The following is a 12410-nucleotide window of genomic DNA, read 5'->3' as shown; positions in this document are numbered from 1 at the left end:
TGTATTAATTGCTCATAATATTTTCTTAATTTTTTTTGTATTTATGTGGTGTCCATTGTCACTTCTCTTTCATTTCTGATGTCATTTATTTGGGTCTTCTCTCTTTTTTTTCTTGATGAGTCTGGTTAAAGGTTTATAAGTTTGTTTTATCTTTTCAAAAAACCAGCTCTTGGTTTTATTGATCTTTTGTATTTTTTTAAGACTATTTCATTTATATCCACTCTGATGTTTATTATGTCCTTCCTTCTACTCACTTTGGGCTTTGTATGCTGTTCTTTTTCCAGTTTCTTTAAGTGTAAAGTCAGATTGTTTATTTGAGATTTTTCTTGTTTATTGAGGTAAGGCTGTATTACTTTCACTGTATCCTATAAATTTGGGGTCACTGTGTTTTCATTTTTATTTCTCTTCGGGTATTTTTGATTTCTTCCTTGATCTCATTGCTAACTTATTCATTGTTTAGTAGCGTGTTATTTAGCCTCCGTGTATTTGTGTGTTTTTCAGGGTTTTTGTTTTTTTTGTTTTTTTGTAATTGACTTCTAGTATCATACGATTATGGTCAGAGAGGACACTTGATATGATTTCAGTCTTCTTGAATTTATTGAGACTTATTTTGTGACCTAATATGTGGTCTATCTTGAGAAAGTTCCATGTGCACTTGAAAAGAATGTATATTCTGCATCTTTGGGGTGGGATGCTATTAAAATATCAATTTAATCGTCTGGTCTAGTTTGTCATTTAAGGCTACTGTTTCCTTGTTGATTTTCTGACTGGAAGATCTGTCCATTGGTGTAAATGGGGTGTTAAAGTCCCCTACTATGATAGTATTACTGTTGAGCTCTCCCTTTATGTTGTTCAATATTTACTTTATATATTTAGGTGCTCCTATATTGGATGCATCGATGTTTACTAGGGTAATATCCTCTTGTTGGATTGATCCTATTATAATTATGTAATGTCTTTCTCTGTCTCTTATTATAGTCATATTTTAAAGTCTATTTTGTCTCATGTAGTATTGCTACCCCTGCTTTTTTTTATTATTGTTTTCATTTGCATGAAATATATTTTTTGTATCCCTTTACTTTTACTTTATGTGTGTCTTCCTATCTGAAATGTGTCTCTTGTAGATAGCATATTAAGGGTCCATTTTCTTATCCATTCAGCTACCCTATATCTTTTGATTAGAGCATTTAATCCATTTACATTTAAAGTGATTATTGATAGGTATATAGTTATTACCATTGTATTATTGATATATATATATATATTTTTTTTATATTTTGAGCCCCCTTTTTCTTCTTAAAGAAGTCCCTTTAACATTTCTTGTAATACTTTCCTGGTGGTAATACATTCCTTTAGCTTTTTCTTGTTTAGGAAGCTCTTTATCTCCCCTTCAATTTTAAATGATAGTCTTGCTGGGTAAAATAGTCATGGTTGTGGGTCCTTTCTTTTCATCACTTTTAATATTTCATGCCACTCTCTTCTGGCATGCAAAGTGTCTGTTGAGAAATGAACTGATATGAGCTCCCTTGTAAGTAATTAGTTGTCTTTCTCTTGCTGCTTTTAAGATTCTCTCTTTATCTTCAGTGTTTGCCATTTTAATTATGATGTGTCTTGGTGTGGGCCTCTTTGTGGTCTCCTTTTTGGGACACTGCAATTCTTGGGCTTGTGTGTCTATTTTCTTCGCAAGGCTATGGAAGTTTTCGGTCATTGTTTTCTCAAATAGGTTCTCAATCTTTTGCTTCCTCTCTTCTCCTTTTGGTACCCCTACGATGCGAATGTTGTTACACTTGATGTTGTTCCAGAGGCCCTTTAAACTGTCCTCATTTTTTTTTTTGATTCTTTTTTGTTGTTGTCTGATTGGAATTTTCTTCTGCCTTATCTTCTAAATTGCGGATTCAATCCTCTGTTTCATCTAATCTGCTGTTGAATACTTCTAGTAGTATGTTCTTCATTTCAGCTATTTTATTCATTTTTTACTTTTTTATAGCTTTTATATCCTTTCTTATGCTTGTTATCTCTTTGTTGAAGTTCTCACTAAGTTCCTTAATCATTTTTCTAACCAGTGTTTTGAAATATGTCTCCTGTTGGTTGCCTTCATTTCATTTAGTTCTTTTTCTGGAGTTCTGTTCTGTTCTTTTATTTGGAACATGTTTCTGTGTTTCCTTATTTTGTCTGCCTCTCTGTGTTTGTTTCTATGTATTAGGTAGATCTCCTATGTCTTTCAGTCTTTGTCAGGTGGCCTTATGTAGTAGGTGTCCTGTGGGGCCCAGTGACACAGTCTCCCTGATCACCTGTGCTGTGTGCTTCATGGGTGTTCCTTGTGTAGGTTGTGTGTGCCCTCCTGTTGTAGTTGAGACTTGATTGCTTTTTGCATGTCAGTTGATGGGATAGACTCTCAGGCTGACTAGTTGTGAGGATTGACTATGCCCACAGTGTATGAGCTGTTGTCTGGGGACTGACCCCTCAAGGGGGTCATTCACCCCAGTGCACTGTCGTGCCTATTGAGACCGCCCTTTAGCCTAATTGGTTTGTGTCTGAAGCCCACCTCGGGGTGTATTGTTTCTGGTGCCTTTTGGGAGGGTCTCCCATGCAGGCCAAGTTCAGCTGTTGCCTGTTACCAGCTCAGGGTTACCTAGTAGGAGCTACAAAGCTATAATGCAGTTGGTTGCTGGCTACACTGGACCTGGCAGCTTGTGGGGGTGGCTTTGCTGTTATTCAAGGCCAGCTGCCACCAGTATCAGGCCTGGGGCAGCTTAGCAAAAGGCCCAGGGCCCCCCAGGCCTATTGCCACTTGCCAGTTGCCCTTAGGGCTCACACGCAGCAAACTCCTTCTTAGGTGTGTGGGGCTGGACTGGATGTTCTGGTGCTGACAGTGTCCCCAACAATGCTACCTAAATTGGGTGGGACAGGTGGTGTTCACAAAGTTAATACAGATCCAGTTCTTGTGCCAGTGCCCAGCGTGTGGCCACTCCACAAAGTACCCAGAGTACATTGCAGCCAGTCGCCACTCACCTCAGGCCCCTAGGTCCCCAAGAGCTGCCCCCAAAAGGCTGCATCATTAGCTGGGGCTGACCACCTGTAACTGAAAGTTTCCCAAGTGGCTGCATCAGCTACTGTGGGTTGTCTGCAGATGGAAATGCCTCCCACAGCATGTGGGGTGGGGCTGGCTGCCCAGGAGCTGAAAGTGCCCCTGGGCAGGGCGAGGTCCCAGGGAGTCACCAGGGTCAATGAATTCTCAGATTTGGCCATGTGAGGGAGAACTCAGCACAGGTAAGAGAACTCAGCTTGTAGTCCTCATGTGAGATGGGCTCCACACAGGGATAATGGCGGCTATCTCTCTAGCCCTCACTCTGAAGCCACGCCACTCAGTCCTTTTTTTGTATGTCTCTGACACCTCTTGAGTTGCCGCTGTTCCACTGGAGACCAGTGTGAGTGCCTTCAATGAGTGATTTCATGTGCAGGCCCTTGAAGAGGACATCTAGGTTTCTAACCACCTTCTGTCTCACAGGGTCAGGCAGAATCCTTGCTGATTTTCACAACCTGATGTTGTGGGGACTCCTTTTCTTGTCAGTGGACCGTGGGCTTTTGAGCCTGGTGTGGATCTGGGACCCCTCACTCTTCAGGGGGGACCTCCACCACCAAGGTGTCCCTCCTGGTGTTCAACCACTACATGTTGGTTTGAGGTCAGACTGTTTCACATCTCTGCCTCTCCTACCAGTCTCAATGTGGCCTCTTCTTTATATCCTTAGTTATAGGGACTCTGTTCAGATGGTTTTCAAGGTTGGTTTTTCTATAATTTAGCTGTAATTTGAATGTGATCATGGGAGGTGGCATATTCACCATATTTTCTCTTTCTCTATTTTCCTATGATGTGATTAGCACCAGGAAAATTTAAAAGGAGAGGGGTGGGGGATAGGAGAAAAAGGTGAAGGGGATTAATAAGTACAAACTGCCATTTATAAAATTAGTCACAGGGATGTAATACACAGCATAGAAATTATAGTCAATAATATTGCAATAACTGCAATGTATACTATACTTAACCATGATGATCACTTTATAAGATATATAAATGTCTAATCACTAAATTGTATACCTGTAACTAATATAATATTGTATGCCAACTATATTTAAGAATTTTTTTTAAAAGGTACTTGAACCATTATTTTAATGGAATGATAGCGGGGCATTGTTTAGAAAAACTCTTTATTCCTGGGCAGTAGTTTAATCCATATTGTCAAATGAGTAATAGACTCAAATAGACAATTCTTCTATTCCTTAACTGTGTGTGTTTTTGTTTGTGTTTTTACAGCTTCGGAAAGCTGTGATGGATCACATATCTGATTCTTTCTTGGAAACCAACGTCCCTTTGCTAGTTCTTATTGAGGCTGCAAAGAGTGGGAATGAAAAAGAAGTAAAGGAATACGCCCAGGTTTTCCGTGAACATGCCAACAAGCTGGTAGAGGTAAGTCAGGAGAGTCCTGAAGACTAGAATTTATTCACAGGTTTAATCTCTCCATATGGTTGTTGGAATTTCAATAGGTAGCCCTTGTATGGTTTTACCAGAGAAATAAAATCCTGGAACCTTGCTTTCCTTTATCTCCTGAGGACTCCATCACTTGCAAAGGAAACAGGTTATCAAGAATCTCTTCTATTCCACATGCCAAATATGATCTGGAACATGTCTGTTCATTTTTCTGAACAATAAGCAGAGGCTGAAACAGAGGTAGAAGTGACACTCCAAAGTGCTGAATTTAAGAGAGTAGAAACTGCCAAATGGAGGTTTAAATTGTTCCCTCTCTTCCTTCTGATCCCCATCTCCACTCCACCCATCTAACCTAGATTAGCTGTTCACATTATGAACTTGTGGGAAAAAACATCACACTTCCACCAACACATATTTACACTCCTGCTGAAGGATCTTGGGGCACTAGTAGGCGTGTAAGTTCAGGGTCAGAAGTATATTTTGTGTGTTAGAGAAATCTGTGGGAGTTGTTTTATAAATGCAAAATTGTTCTGTGTAATATTGAAAGAAAATTTTTTTCAAGGGAAACAAAATAAAAGTAAAATGATAACCCTGCTACCTAAATCTAGGAGCTGAAAACCAACAGCTCAACAAAGGTTGCATTTAGTGACGTGCATGAAAACCAACAGCTCAACAAAGGTTGCATTTAGTGACGTGCAGCTAAATAGAAAATTACAGATCGTAAACAGGAAATGTGTGTACTAGAGGAAAAATGCACAGGAGAATAAGGATCCTGGCAACTTTAGGAAATAGTTGTCAGAACCTGGTTAAAACTTTTGCAGGCTCTGAGCATTTAACAACACCATCACCACCTACAACAAACTTCTGGTATACCCCCACTTTAATTCAAAATAAAATAAAATTACTTAAAATGACAGGCAACTTCAATGCAAGCTAACAGTAAGATTTTTTTTTTTTGTTTTCCCTTTAGAATGGCAAATTTGAGTTCTGAATAAGTTCATCAAATGTGAAATCCTCTCCATTTTTCTTCGAGTGAATAATAGAGTTGTGTTCCGATTTAATTGTTCCCTAAACATCTGTTTAGTTTCCTCTTCAATCACCCAAACACTGCAGTTGTCTCTGGGGCTGACAACATCCAGGCAACAGGAAGTCCTGCCTCAGGCCCAGAGGGACCCTCAGGTCCTTTGGGACATAGGTGGAGCCATCACCCAGGGCAGTAGTCAGTTAGTTGAGTGTGTAAAAGCCTAGTTCAAAGTAACAGAACCTCTGAACTTCTAACTGTACAACTCCAGCCTAGAACTACCGTGTTTCCCTGAAAATAAGACCTAGCAGGACTATCAGCTCTAATGCGCCTTGTGGAGCAAAAATTAATTTCTCATAGTTCTGGAAGCTGGAAAGTCCAGGATCAAGGTTCCAGAATGTGTGTTCTCTGGTGAAGGCCCTCTTTCTGGTTCACAGCTGGCACCTTTGTTCTGTGTCCTCACATAGTAGAAGGGGTGAGGGATCTCTGTTGTGTCCCTTTTATAAGAACATTAATCCCATTCATAAGGGCTCCACTTTCATGACATCAGAACCTCCCATGGTCTCACCTCCTAGAACCATCACATTAGGATTTCAACATATGCATTTTGGGGGAACACAAACATTCAGGTCATAGCAGTCTGGATAATGTTTTCTCCCTCCAGAGAGAATCCTGTCCCCTGAAGGGCAGCAGAGAGTGAGACCATCTCAATCCATCAAGGATTGAAGTGACTTGATTCTGGTTTGTAGTCTTTCTAAGGTATAGTCTGCCTTTCTTATACCCCACTTCTATGGAATAGTCTTCCAGGGGTGCCAACAGAGGAACGGATGTGTTATTTAGTATCCCACCTCATTTGCAAAGCATTTACTCCAATTTTTGTTTGCCCAATATCGTGAGATGGCTGTAAACTTTGCTTTGCTTTTTTATGCTTTCAATTTACTTTTTTACTGTTGCTATATGTAACTTAATAGACAAAGATCTTGGGAGAAAACTGGTGATTAAGTGCCAAGCTTTGAATCTAACTTTTCTATGGAAACTTAATTCCAAGTCTTTGCTTCCTTGGCTGTTCTGGACTCCAGTCTTTGTCTCCCCAGCCTTATGAGATTGCTGCAGATTCTAAAGAATTATATTCCTTTCAGCAGCTATCTTGTATCTGGCACCTCAGTTTCCCTCTCAACACTAAGAATGAGGAAAGCCCTGGGAGGAAAAGTGAAATGCAGAAAGTTGGACTCCTCACAATGAGCATCTCTCTTTGATCAAGTCTAAGTTTTGACTTCTTTGGCTGCTGACCAAAGGACATTATTTTTATTTTTTATTTCTAGTTGTCCTCAGCAGGAAAGTGGGTTTTATTGGCTACTCCATGGCTGGAAGTGGAAATTCCTGAGAGAGCTGGTTTAGTAAGTTTGTGGGGGTGTTTTTGGTTGTTCTCAATATTTTCAGCTAGAGAGCTCTTTATTCAGTTGAAATATTGAGTTTCCATGCCTCAAATAAATACGTGAATCAATAAAATGTGTTCTGACTGAATTGAAATAATTGTCTTCATTGTTTGTCCACTTCCTGCAATTCCCTCATGGACAGCCTCCACTTCCTACCAAATACAACCTCACAATCCACCGGGCGCCTTTGATCCCTGTTTGAGAACCTCTGATGGATCTCTAAGTTTCCATTGATATAAATCATAGAATGATATGTCAAAATTTTTTAAATGACGAATGCGTGAATACATGAAATTATCAATCTATGAATCAATGATGATAGTCTTAGTCCTTCAACATTTCTTGATTGTTGAGTTTATTATGATACATTCAGTTTTCCATCTATTTTTATGTTTTTGTCTTATATCTTTGTGCCATTTTGCCCCCGTTTGGTATTTGCTGTTCAGGGAGATTGATGGGATGAAGTGAATGGAGGGTGTTACAACATATCTCACAACTTCGTGGTCCTTAGAAAGGACCTCAGCAAGGACAGTTTTAGTGCAAATAAAATATTAGTAAAGTGTGAATAGGAGAAAATAATTGGGCTTTTCATAATTGTCTTAACAAGTGAGATTTTGAGGGTTTTTTCTCCACTGTGTTGGTAACATTTAATAAAGACTAGGTTAAGTTGCACTGGGGTTTGATTAAGATAATTTAACACGTCAACTATGGTGCTTTGTGATCTATAATATTGGGCACTCCAGAAAGGATCACCGTAGAACTAAATTTTTAAAAATTTAGTAAAGTTTCCTCATCTCCGAATCCAGCTAATTCATCCCTTCTGAGGGTCAGCTAAGGGCGCCAGGGCGGGGTCCACTAAGTGCGCACTGAATCGGTCAGAGGATATCTGTTATACCTCACTCATTCCCAAGCCTTTTGGAGAAATGGAATGCAAATTATGGCAAATCAGTAGCAAAGTAATGTGGTGTGAGTGGGAAGGAGTGGGTGTAAATTGGGGGCAAAATATGCATTGAAGCCAAGAAAATAAAAGCTAATCTGGAAAACAAGATGCAGAGTCAATACGGCTGTTTTCAGAGGCTCCAAATGTGGTTTATTCTTCCCATTGCTTTGGTACTCAGTCAGTCTGCCTGCTTTTCTTTCTTCTCACCTATCTCCACTAAAAACACCCTAGAGCAAGCTGCATGCTCTTGTCTGAGAATCTGCAGTGTCCTCCCAACAGCTTTCTCATCTGCCCCATCCTCCTTCAGTTCCTTCTGCACAGAGCAGGCAGAGTGAACTTCTAAAAATGCAAATCAGATCGTGCAATTTCCTTGACTGAGACCATTCAGAGACTTCTGATTATTCTCAGGTTAAGGACGCACATTTGAAAGACGCCTGTAAGGCTCACATGATCTGTCCCCCTCTTCAGTCTCTCGGCTCTCACCTACCTATCCTCTCCCACTTCCTACGAGGCATTGGCCATAGGAGCCATCTTTCATTTGCTGAATGTGCTACGTTTATGTTGCCCCTTTCCTGACAGACTCCCCACTCTACCCCTTCCTGTCATCTCTAATCATTGGTCAGTTTTCAGCTCAAAGTATACAATTTTATACTATATAAGTATACAATTTTATACTGTATCATCTATATATCATATTGTGTGCTCACCACCCAGAGTCAATTCTTCTTCCATCACCATATATTTGACTCCCTTTACTCTCTTCTACCACCCCCTTTGCCCTTACCCTCTGGTAACCACTAAACTGTTGTCTGTTTCTATGAGTTTTTGTTTCTTTGTTTGTTTGTCTTGTTCCTTTGTTGTTTTCAATTTTATATCCCACGTATGAGTGAAGTCATATGGTTGTCGACTTTTTCTGTCTGACATTTCACTTAGCATATTAATCTCAAGATCCATCCACGTTGTTGCAAATGACACTGTTTCATCTTTTCTTATGGCAGAGTAGTATTCCACTGTGTATATATACACCACATCTTCTTAACCCAGTCATCTATTGAAGGACACTTTGGTTGTTTCCATGTATCAGTCACAGTAAATAAAGCTGCAGTAAACATTGGGGTACATATATCTTTAGAGATAAACGTTTTCAGATTTTTTGGGTAGATCCCCCCAGGAGAGGGATTGCTGAGTCATATGGTAATTCTATTCTTAATTTTTTGAGGAACCTCCACACTGCCTTCCATAGCGGCTGCACCAGTCTGCATTCCCACCAACAGTGTATGAGGGTTCCGTTTGCTCCACAGCCTCTCCAACACTTGTTATTTATCTTGTTGATGATAGCCATTCTGACTGGGGTGAGGTGATATCACATTGTGGTTTTGATATGTGTTTCCCTAATAGCTAGTGAAGTTGAGCATGTTTTCATATATCTGTTGGTCGTTTGTATGTTTTGTTGGGAGAAGGTTCTGTTCATGTCCTCTGCCCATTTTTTAATTGGATTGTTTGTCTTTATTATTGTTGAGTTGTTATGAGTTCCTTATATATTTTGAATATTAGCTCTTTATCAGAGGCATTGTTTACAAATATCTTCTCCCATTTGATTGGTTGTCACTCTGTTTTGTTGATGGTTTCTTTTGCTGTGCAGAAGCTTTTAGGTTTGATATAATCTCATTCATTTATTTTAGCTTTTTCTCCCCTTGCCTTTGAGGTCAAATTTATAAACCCCTCTTTGAACCCAAGGTTCGTAAGTTTAGTACCCATGCTTTCTTCTATGCAATTTATTGTTTCAGGTCTTATGTTTAGGTCTTCATCCATTTTGAGTTAATTTTGTTATATTGTGACAGATAGCGGTCTAGTTTCATTCTTTTACATGTGGCTTTCCAATTTTCCCAGGACCATTTATTGAAGAGACTTTCTTTTCTCCATTGTATGTTTTTGGCTCCTTTGTTGAAAATTATCTGTCCACATTTATGTGGGTTTATTTCTGGGTTTTCAACTTTATTCCATTGGTCTGTGTGTTTTTCTGCCAATCCCATGCTGTTTTGATTATTGTTGCTCTATAGTACAAGCTAAAGTCAGGGCATGTGATTCCTCCAGCATTGTTCTTTTTTCTTAGGATTGCTATTAGGAGTCTTTTATGGTTCGATAGAAATCTGATGTTTTTTTGTTCTATTTTTTTAAAAAATGCCATTGGGATTTTGATGGGGATTGCATTAAATCTGTATATTGCTTTGAGTAATATGGCCATTTAACTATATGTTGATTCTTATGATCCATGAACACAGAATATCTTTCCATTTCTTTGTGTCTTCTTCAATTTGTTCTAAAAATGCCTTATAGTTTTCAGTATATAGGTTCTTCACATCCTTTGTTAAGTTTATTCTTAAGTATTTTATTCTTTTCATTGCAATTGCAAAAAAAAATTTTTTTTTTCATTTCTTTTTCTTAAGTTTCATTGTTAGTGTATAGGAATGTAATGGGTTTTTGTATATTGATTTTGTAGCCGGCAACTTTACTGTATTCGTTTATTTTTTCTAATAGCTTTTACTTTCAATTTGCACACATCCAGGTCTATGACTGTATGCTATTTCTCCTGCTAGATTAGCAATTCCTTTAGCAAAGCGACCATGCCTAACTGATTGCTAACTATACCCCAACAAGTAGCCGAGATGAATAAAATAATAAATGCAGCCAGAGATGTTGCCAACTTTTTGAGTCCTGATGTAATATATTTTAATAACAAAGCTGCAGGACCCTCAACAGGTGCCTCAGGGATCAGTAAACAGGCATTGTGCTTGTTTAATTCCCTAATTTACTACCAAGGACGGATTTCCAATCTGCAAAGAACAGTGTGAACTTCCATGTCCACTGAGCAAAAAAGCCTTGCTGTGTACAGATTCCTGAGAAGCTGAACTGTCAGGATGCTCCTGAGACAATGCCCCTGACTCCTCTGACATTTCTCCCCTGCCCTCTGCCTCACAAGCATGCAGCTGTCCTTCTCCTCGTTTACAGAGGATCTGAGACAGGGTGTCTGACAAAGCAAAGGACAATGATGAGTTAGACAATGGGCTCTCGATTCTCTGCTTCTTCCTCTTGACTTAGTTACTCCTGATAGCAGCACCCCATGCAGGGTAAAAAGCTGTATGCATCAGAAAATATAAGGCTCGAAAATGAGGGATAAACCCCAATATTCAAAATCAATAATGTGATCACCAGTAAAGCACAGACTGCCTTGGTCTCAGCCTTGAGTAAATTGTTTTCCTCAATGAATTCTTCCACTTGCACAAAGGATTCATTCAGCAACAAATATTTACTGAGTGGCTACCATGTGCTGACAGTTGCTAGCAATATAACCATGAAAATATCAGGAAAACTTCCTGCTCTTCGGGGGCACACATTCTGTTGGGGAAGATTGAGAAAGAGTGAGATAAATGTGTAACGTGTCAGGTGGAACTGTGTGTGTGCAGTAGTGGGGGTTAGAGAAGGGTGTAGGAGCAGATGTGTGGTCAGAAAAGACTTATCTCCTAAGATGACTATTAAATAGGGACCTGAAGGAAGTGGAAGAATGTTCCAGACTATGGGAACAGAAAGGGCAAAGACCCCCAAGGCAGCAGAGTACTTGGCATGTTTGATAAAGAACAAAGAGACCAGTGTGACTACAGCTGAGAGAGAGAGGAAAAATTTCAGAGCTGAGATTGAGGGCTGGGTGTAAAGATTTATAGTTGACTCAGATATTTGAATCCATTGAAGGTTTTGAACAAAGGCATGGCATGACTAGACTTCCATTTTGAAAGATTGACTCTACTGCTATACAGAACATGTTCAGTAGAGTGACAAAAGTGGAAGGGAGATAGATAAAACGTTCCAACAGTCCAGCAAAGGATTAGTATACTATGACTAGAGTAAAGGAGCGGAGGTGGGAAGAAGTGATTGGATTTTGGTTGTATTTTCAAAGTTGAGATGATAAATTGGATGTTAGGATAAGAGACAGAGTGGAGTCTGGGATGACTCTAAGTTTTGACATGCTGCAGTATTGAAATCACTCGGAAATCTTTAAAAAACATAGCCTCCACTCTCAGACTGTTTCATGGTTGTCTCTGGCTACAGCTATTTGATAAGTGTAATCCTGAAAGTCCTACATGAATGTCATGGCTTTAAATTCATATAACAGAGTTCTGAAAACGCCAAGGTCTGTGTTCAAACCACAAACCAAAAAGAAAAATGAAGGAGAGCTGCATCAAAAACTACATTGATAGAACTAGATCTTCATGTGTTTTGTAAAGTACAAACTGAGCATTCCATCTTTTTCTCAATGCTGCCCTCCCCAATCTAGTCAATATATTTGAACTGGAACTGCATTAGTGAAATTTCTCAAATAATTGAACCATAAAAAAATCTGTAAATCATAATATTTTATGAAGAGCCATTTTGTTCCATCTCAAGCACATGACGAACTTACAGTAATTTTTTTTCTGTCCTTTCAGGAAGGTATATACCAATACTACCCCCCCTCCCAAATTCCCTAATACC

General features: G+C 39.3%; 1 protein-coding gene across 7 annotated transcripts in view; it reads left to right on the top strand.

Moving 5' to 3' along the window:
* CTNNA2 (catenin alpha 2) overlaps positions 1-12410 on the top strand; it is a 1256663-nt gene that overhangs the window by 1030089 nt on the left and 214164 nt on the right. For all 7 annotated transcript variants that reach the window (XM_033125182.1, XM_033125183.1, XM_033125181.1 and 4 more), the window contains one exon: positions 4313-4465. In XM_033125182.1, the coding sequence (XP_032981073.1) occupies positions 4313-4465 (153 nt within the window). The remainder of the gene's footprint in view (positions 1-4312; positions 4466-12410) is intronic.

This window comes from Rhinolophus ferrumequinum, chromosome 13, assembly GCF_004115265.2.
Source record: "Rhinolophus ferrumequinum isolate MPI-CBG mRhiFer1 chromosome 13, mRhiFer1_v1.p, whole genome shotgun sequence".
Classification (NCBI taxonomy): domain Eukaryota; kingdom Metazoa; phylum Chordata; class Mammalia; order Chiroptera; family Rhinolophidae; genus Rhinolophus; species Rhinolophus ferrumequinum.
The sequence above is the reverse complement of the archived record's forward strand: the minus strand, read 5'-3'. Positions and strand labels throughout refer to the sequence as shown.